The following is an 8,500-nucleotide window of genomic DNA, read 5'->3' as shown; positions in this document are numbered from 1 at the left end:
ACCAACTTCTGAGGTTAGTTAGTAAGTTGTGTACTCTTCGCTGCTTATTAGATTACTGGTATCTCCTCTCTTAGCCAATAACAACAAAGCAAGCAGGTCAGCTGGGTGTGTTGTGTTGGAGTTTAAACTTTGGACCTGAGAAAAGGAGCTGAGAGATACAGCGGAGACTTGTTAGGGAGACACAGACTACTCTTCCGCAAAATAGAAGATCAGATATTTCGGATTGGACTCAGTTGTTCTGGGGGCTTGAACTGAGCAGGAGAAGTATGGAGCACTACACAGATCAGGTAAATGTTTCAACTTGGATTTCTCATTTTCGTTTACAAGATGGAAGTCATTGTGGCAGAGAAAAGTGGAAAGTACCTCAGAACAAAGGTCAAACTCGGCTGTAAATGCAACGCTGCTTTGAAATCTTAATTCTAAATCACAAATGTCGGCTTTTAGACATATGAAATTCATATTAAGTCATTGTGAAACTTAAAAAAAACAAAAAATAAAAATAAAAATAATTTTTATGCTAAAAATATGACAAGACAGAGCTAAAATGCCATAATTTATCCTGAAATGTTTCATTCCAGGGCTGTGATTGCGCTGAATTGCTTGACTGGCTCTTTGATAAAAATGACGGAATTCTCCGTCACGAGGAAACAGGAAACCATGGCAACCATCACAGCTGGCCATATGCAGAGCCTAATGTGCGTAAGGCTGTTGGTTCTCTAATGTCATTCAAATGCTCCAGTAAAATCTCTTTTTGCATTTTTCCCTCCTGCTATGGTTCTGTGTCATAGTTTCTAACAAGTCGCTCATTCTGTCACTAAATCTCACAAAGATAGACTAATGATAGCATGTCTGGTTTTCACCCAGCAGATGCTGCAGACGTCTGAGCAGGCAGACAATGACTTTCTCAATGCCCTTCTGAGTGGAAATGATTCTGTGTCTGCCTCACCGCTGTGGTCTCCATCTCCCAGTGATAGCGGGATCAGTGAGGATCCTCCATCAGACCAGATGGACAGTCCTCAGCGCTCTGAAAGTCCCCCCGGGGACACTCAGTACCTTGGTACAAGACCTCAAACCAAGGCAGCCCTGGAATCCAACGTAGAACTCAGTAAGTGACATATATCCACAACATGACAGACTGAAATCAAAGATTGCAACCAATTATTATTTTAGCTGGTCATAAATAAATGAAGGACTGTCCGTTAAGATATGTCTTTAAATTATTTAACTAACATGAAAACAACAAGAATATTCCACTTGCTGTCATGAAGGAAAACAGGGGGTTTGCTTTTCATGTTCTCTTTATTATATATAAATATTATGGTGTTACTTCAGGTGCTTTCAATACCTAGTCTTAATTAACTATATTTTTTTCCTTTTACTTTATTTAAATGAGTGCTTCAGTTCCCCTGAATTCTCATTAGCTTGAATACAATTTGCTTTAACTACTCTGTCTTATGTCTCTTTTTTTTTTCTTTTTTTTTTTTGTCTGCATGTTCAAAATTTTTATGGTTGTGCCTGTGCAGATGCAGATGCCTGGGAGCTTGGCTTCCCAATGGGCAAGACAAACATTACACAGTATCCTTCAGATGTTTACAGACCACAGCTGTCCTCTGGATTCCCGCTGACAGTCAAAGATCTGCTGCTCTCTGGTACACCGGAGCCAGTAAGTCTGTTTGGGTTGTGTTTGGCAGAGTCAGGAGGGATTGTGCAGGTGATAAGGGAGAATAACAGCCATGCCTTATGGGTGTTTGCCACTTGAATTATATTCAGAAACTGTTTAGTTTAGATTTTGCATGATTGTGACTGTGTGCTTTGGTAATAACAAGTGAATGACTGCATTCTGTGAAATCAGAAATGTACCCCATGGAAAGGTGTTTGGAATTGCAAATGTGAAATTCTTATTAATAAACTTTCTGTGCAAAAGATGTGCTGAGCATGCAGCATCTCAAGTCTGTAAGGGAAACATACACAAAATCTAAAGATCTAAATTAATATTCCTGAACTTTACTTGTATGTGCATTCTTTATTTGACCTTGCAGTTACGTGGAATCAATGAATTGGATTTTATGAAGATTGCTTGTTCTAGAAAAATTGCTATAATCATTCAATTCACAAATAGAGGGTTGCTGTAATCTGGTCAGAATAATTTGCCAGTGCTTGTAAAAGCTGGCTTCATGAAGGGGAATGGATTTCAGCTACCTGTGGGTATTGATCCAATCTTTTAGGTGTAGTTTAATCAAATATAGGAGAGAGTGGCAGATTGCAGCTTATGTTATCACACCATAATTGTTAATAAGTGGCCATGAAATGAAAATGATGAATGTGGCTCAATAGTCTGCTCTCATTAAACTACTGAGGCTGCAGAAAGAGAGAGGGGGGGGGGATTAGACAATGGGAAGAGACCAAATGTAATCAAACTGAGATTGTGATGTTTTCAATATTAGTATTCATATCTCATCAACAGCCCCCACAGCCATCACAAAAGTCAATTCAAGAATTGATTCTCAATGAGGACGAGAAGAAGCTTTTAGCAAAGGAGGGGGTCACACTGCCCAGCCAGCTACCACTTACTAAGGTAAATTGCTATCAACTCCTGAATACTGAACACAGCTGTGAGCTCCAATAGGTTTTTTTTATTTTCTTTTTCCTTTTTTACCATAGATACTCAAAATGTAAACTTTTTCTTTTTTGTCAATCAGTATGAAGAAAGGATCCTGAAGAAAATACGCAGAAAGATTCGCAATAAGCAGTCTGCCCAGGAGAGCAGGAAGAAGAAGAAGGAGTATATTGATGGGCTGGAGAGCAGGTAGGGTCTTCATTTAACAAGGATGTCAGTACAAAAACACTATCTAAATCAAAAAGCATTTTCCAAATTATATTCTCATTTTACCTAAAGGCACCCAGCGGCAGTTCATTTCAGCACATCATGAACGTCGCTTTGTGTGACAGTGATTTTATTTTGACCTTTGTCATAATACATCCCTTCTTTTCCCATGTTAAGGCTTGAATATGCAGTAATTGCCTGGCAGCACTGACTAAAACATTCATAATAACCTTTTTGGCTTATTGAAATTCAAGTGGTCTAACAGAGAAAAGTAGACCTGTGCGTGTAGTTTTAGCTATGTTTCCAGGCTTAAGAATGTAATCTGGGACAATTACAGGTTGTTGCTGACTAAATAAGGTAAACAACAAATGCCTGGCCAGTAGGAGGACACAGGATTTGAGTGTTGATGGGAGTCTGATTGCTTTTCTTGTGTGAAAAGCTGATAACTGAAATAAATTATGCTCCTCTCTCTGGTGTTGAATAGTTTTGGACTTGTCAGCAAGCGTATCCTGTGTTGTAGGTTGTGACTTAGGGCTGGGCGATTTGACCTTTTAGTAATATCCCAATATTTTTATGGCATGTCACGATATACGATATATATCTCGATATTTACCTTAGCCTTGAATTAATGCTTTGGTGCATACAATAACATCAGTAAGATGATTTTGTGTCTCCATTAAAACATAATTGTTTGTACTGCATTAAGATATGCTGATTTTAAACATTCATGCCAAAAGGATGAAATTCTAACGAAGCAAACTGATCAAAACCGCATTTATTGAACAGTTAAAGCAGTGGCACAAACATGTCATTTTAAAACAAAATAAAGTGCCTTTGCATGATGTTATAAATGCAACGTATGAAAATAGGTGCTCCAGGGGGGGACTTTTTCGTATCCATAAAGCAAAGCCTATTATAAGGCTTTGCTTTATGGATACGTTTTTGAGTTGTCGTGTATTTTTTTTTAATCGCAGAGTTTAGCGTAGAAATCAGTCTTATAATACAGGCAGAATGTCCTCGTATCGTCTCCAATAAATGGCTTCAGCCAGTTTTTAATTCAGGATTTGATTCCCACTCCTTTCTGTACTATTTAGAGACATGACGAGCTAGATAAATAGTAAGCTTGTGTCACACACACAGTGGATGAGGTGAGTAAGTGACAGAGGCTGTGAATGTAATCAAATATAATTAATTATTTTTGCGTGACGTGATAAACTTTACGTCAATTTACGTTGTTCATTGTGACTGTAGGTGGAGTCGTGCAGGTGTCCTCTCTGCTCCTCTGACCGGCTGCAGCTGCAGCCAGAGCGACCGAGTGCTTTAGGACGGGGAGAGACTCTCGTTCGTAACAATAACTTTAGAATATGCGCTTTAAAGTCAGTCGCCAAAACACCAGGAAAGTCTCCAATAACTCCAGTAAAAGTCGCTAGATTTGTCGCTAGTCGCTTTTCACAAAAAAAGTCACCAGATTTAGCGAGAAAGTCGCCAAGTGGGCAACAGTGGGTACACGCTGCCTCTCATGACGTAGCACGTAGCTCACGTTATGTACGTAACTAGGTGCGCTTGCTTTAACTCTCTGTGCAAAGCGGTGCAGAGTCAAGGAGGAGGGAAAAAAAACCCGCCCACAGCTAAAAACAACTGCGTGACAACAGGATACTCGAATATGACGAATATAGGCATTTTCTATATCACACATAGGACTAGCCACGATATCTCGAGTATATTCGATATATCGCCCAGCCCTATTGTGACTTACTTTCAGAATCAGGGAGCACTTGCAAAATGTCAGCAATATTAATTTACTTTGTTTCCAGACTCAATATTCAGTCACACAAAGTAGTTTTGTGCCAAATTTATTACTCAGAATTAGGTTCGATTTACCAAGTATGTGCAGATATAAAAGAGATTTTACACTCTAAATAGGAGACATTTACAGAATTGAGCAATAGCACGAATACTAAAACATACACATAATGCTGAAAAGTTTACACATGATGTAAATACAAATACAGCACATTGGAAATGACAGACATAAGAATGAAAGCATCAAAAACCAATCTGATTAAATGATATTTGAAAAATGTTGCTGTTTTAAAAGTGAGCCATAAAAATGGACACAACTTCAACATTTTCCGTATTCAGTTACTGGTATATATTTAGTTTTAATACAACATAAATGTTGACTTCTTCAATTGTCTTTCAATGTTTTTTTTTTCGTTTTTACACCCACTAGTTGTGCATTATGTGACATTCACAATGTTGATATTGTACATGTAATTACATGATTCATATAATGTTTGTTAAGACGCTCAAATTGCTTTATATTGAATCTTTTATTCTTTCACTTCACATTCACAAACTCATGGTAGCTGCCTTGGGGAAGACAGAAACATGGCTGCCATTTGGCCATGATGACATCTCAGACTAAACATCACACATTCAACATTTAAAAATTATTTTTTTACACAACACTTTCACCTGTAAATAATTAGTCTTAGATTACTTATAAATTATTTCTCATACATGGTTAGGCTGGGATATTACCAAGTACACAAGGTGTTGCACAAATACATGCTGCAAAGGCTTTCAGCAGGCATCTCCAAATCCGATCTTTGAGGGCCGGGGTCCTGCAGGGATTGAATTTCTCCCTACTGCAACACCTGATTCAAATAAAATGGAGCTGAATCAGACGTGTTGCTGCAGGGACACATATGGAGAAATGGAGATGTGGATATGGAGATCCCTGGCTTACAAATTTTACCGTTTCTAAGTCACAATTTCCACCATGCCACATGGATGCTAATGTACAGAAAACAGCTACCTATTGCCATTTTACACACTTCCTAACATAACCTGTGGTATTTTTCTGTTTTTGACTCACAGGCAAATGTTCACTGCTGAGCTAAATATCATCTTGATAACGGGATTTTAATGAAGTCTGCGCATGGAATAATTTGATCTCTGAAGGATTTCACCTTGTGCTGCTTATTCCATCTAGGATGGCTGCTTGCAGTGCACACAATCAAGAGCTGCAGAGAAAAGTGTCCCAGCTGGAGAAATGCAACATGTCAGTGGTTTCTCTCTTCACTTTCATTCAACCTGTTCTGTAATCTTGTGGCAATTTGTTATGACATTTCTTAGAAACTGTGGATGGTATTTAGCCATACCTTGCTCTTACTTCACACCTTTTTAATCCAATTATGCCTGTCTCTCTGTTCTCTTTGGCTTTGCTTTTGCTTCCTCTCCTCATTGCAGGTCACTAATGGAGCAGCTGCGCAGGCTGCAGGCTCTGGTTATGCATTCATCAAACAAGCCAGCTCAGACTGGGACATGTGTACTGGTACGTGTGTTTGTAATGTGTGTGTGTGTGTCAATACCAGATAAACTGCAAAGACACATCTTTCCCTTGACTTGAGAGCCAAATGGTACAAGTTAAATTACCCATTGAAAGAGTGATCACTTATAAATGTATTTTAAAAAGGGCTAAACATACATAGCACACAAAAAGAAGCACTCAGAAATACTAAATCAAACAGCTGAATATGCTGTGAGCAGTGGAATAACAGACATACCATGGCAGTGTTAATCACTTCTCCTTAGTGTTGCAACTGGGAGAACATTCGTATACTTTTCATATGTTCATCTAAGCACAAAATATATTTCTTTTTTCAAATTCTGTGTTTTCTGTACATATCTCTAGGTGCTCTTGCTGTCCTTCTCCCTAATCCTGTTCCCCAGCCTCAAGCCTTTCTCTGACAGTAAGGTCAGCCAAGGAGACTTCAGTCCAGTCAGAAGTGAGTAACCTTCAGCACCACAAAGCTCATTGCAGCCACCAGCCAAGTAATCCAGCTCTTCTGTGTCACAGCAGTGAAGGTTGTTAGAACTGCAGGCACACCCACGGCTGGAAAGGCTCAGCCACAGAGCCTCACAGCCTGCTTTCCATGTCTGAAAGTTTGCTGTAAAACTAAATGAATTGCTAAAAAAGAAAGTACTTTATCGGGAGAAAAATACTTAATAAGTTAATAAAATTGTGTGTAAGTGGTGGTTTTAGCTCAAGGGGAGGGGAAGTGAAAGTGATTAGTGGTCCTGTTCAGAGCTCTGAGTCTCTAATGCCTCTGGATGGGAAGACTGAGAAATAAAAGAGGAACCCAGATGGAAAGAGTAAACCTACATGTTCCCTGATGCTTTACCCCCTCGGAGGAAGATAAGTCTTTTAAACATGGGGGTTAGGCTGTATTACAGAGCGGCTACATCCCAAGTTTTAGGAAGTTTTTAAAGTCTTTAATGTCTTCTGGTTCTCATGGTGTTTGCTCATAAATGCATCCAAGAATACACAGGCGCACACTCACAGACACACTTGTCATTCGTAGTGCCAGCTTATACAGTAAAGTAAAATAATAAGCAGAGCTTCATACCCACGGAGGCTTGACCTTATTTATTTTTTCCCTGTGTCTTCTTATCCCTCCAGTCCAGTCACGGTCCTTGCAGAACCTTCAGGCTTCACGTGTGCTGCATGTCACTGACTCCCCATTTTCCACTGAGGATGAATCCGAGCCTCTGCAGCGGCAGTCCTCCAGAGAGCAGGGATTGGAAGATATTACCATGCTGATGGAGAAGCTAGGAGTAAACCAGGAACAGTCCAGTGTGGAGTCCACATCACTAAACACCACTCAGGAAGACCGCGTCAGTCATTTCCATGTAGACCCAATTACTGGTCACATAGCTACAGTGACTTTAATTCCCCAACGCTCTGCCAGTCTACGACCACATGCAGATGACATGTAAGAAATACAAAGATGTTAACCCCACATAAATCAGTCCTACTAATGATAATGTAGGGAATTAACAGGGAGTGTTGTTTACACAAACAGGGGAATTAAGTTTTGATTATTCCTGTTTTATCATCACTGCATAGGCAGTCTTTTCTATATTTGTCATACTGTTTTTTCTTTTAGTTTTTTTTTATTATTATTATTGTTATTAGAAAATGAATTTGTCACTCTGAAATGGCTTGTTCACCAACAACTGTTCATCAAAAAAACCTGAAAATATAGACCTGTGATAGTTTGTACAATTTTGATTGAAGTGATTTAGAAAAAGTAGGTTAGATGGTTTTGTGTTGTTTTTAAAGCATGCTTTCTCTGTCAGATTTGATTGCAACTGTTTAGATATTTAGATTTTTTGTGTGGATAAGATAGCATCAGAGATAAGGTGATTATTTGTAATACTGTGAAGTGCTATAATGTTTCTTTTAATTATTAAAAACTCTCTCAAAGTGTTTTGGACTGCAACTATCAGTGGTTTTGTCAACCCTTAAAATGCACCTAGACAGCCAGCACCACCGGGGGGTTGTTGCATATAATGTTGCTTATAATCCGGTCACAAAATGTAATGTTTATTCAGAGATTCATTATGGCAAATCCACTAAGTGTGATAACACGATTATCACATTTTTGTAATAAAAAAGAAAAGTAGTTCTATCGTCACTATCTTGATAAGAGATAGTAAGACACATAAAATTATTATGTCATTTTCTGTAGAACGATTGACCAATTACAAAGCTTAAACTGATGTCATGTCTAACTGGAAGCTGCTAAAGATCAGCATGTGACAAGAATGATTTCTTTCTTGAATGAATGAACAACAACAATTTTACATCATTTTTGCCTCATATTC

General features: G+C 38.7%; 1 protein-coding gene across 1 annotated transcript; it reads left to right on the top strand.

Moving 5' to 3' along the window:
* Positions 1-266: 266 nt before the first annotated feature.
* Positions 267-7,609, top strand: creb3l3a (cAMP responsive element binding protein 3-like 3a; the record flags this gene model as incomplete). The annotated part of the gene is made up of 10 exons (XM_079244616.1): positions 267-287; positions 579-695; positions 868-1,105; positions 1,524-1,663; positions 2,465-2,575; positions 2,700-2,806; positions 5,823-5,891; positions 6,080-6,164; positions 6,525-6,618; positions 7,293-7,609. The coding sequence occupies 10 exons, from the start codon at positions 267-269 to the stop codon at positions 7,607-7,609; spliced, it is 1,299 nt and encodes a 432-aa protein (XP_079100742.1).
* Between the last annotated feature and the right edge of the window lie 891 nt (positions 7,610-8,500).

Source organism: Telmatherina bonti (assembly GCF_933228915.1).
Source record: "Telmatherina bonti genome assembly, chromosome: 8".
Taxonomy (NCBI): Eukaryota; Metazoa; Chordata; class Actinopteri; order Atheriniformes; family Telmatherinidae; genus Telmatherina; species Telmatherina bonti.
This window is presented reverse-complemented; position numbering and strand designations above follow the sequence as displayed.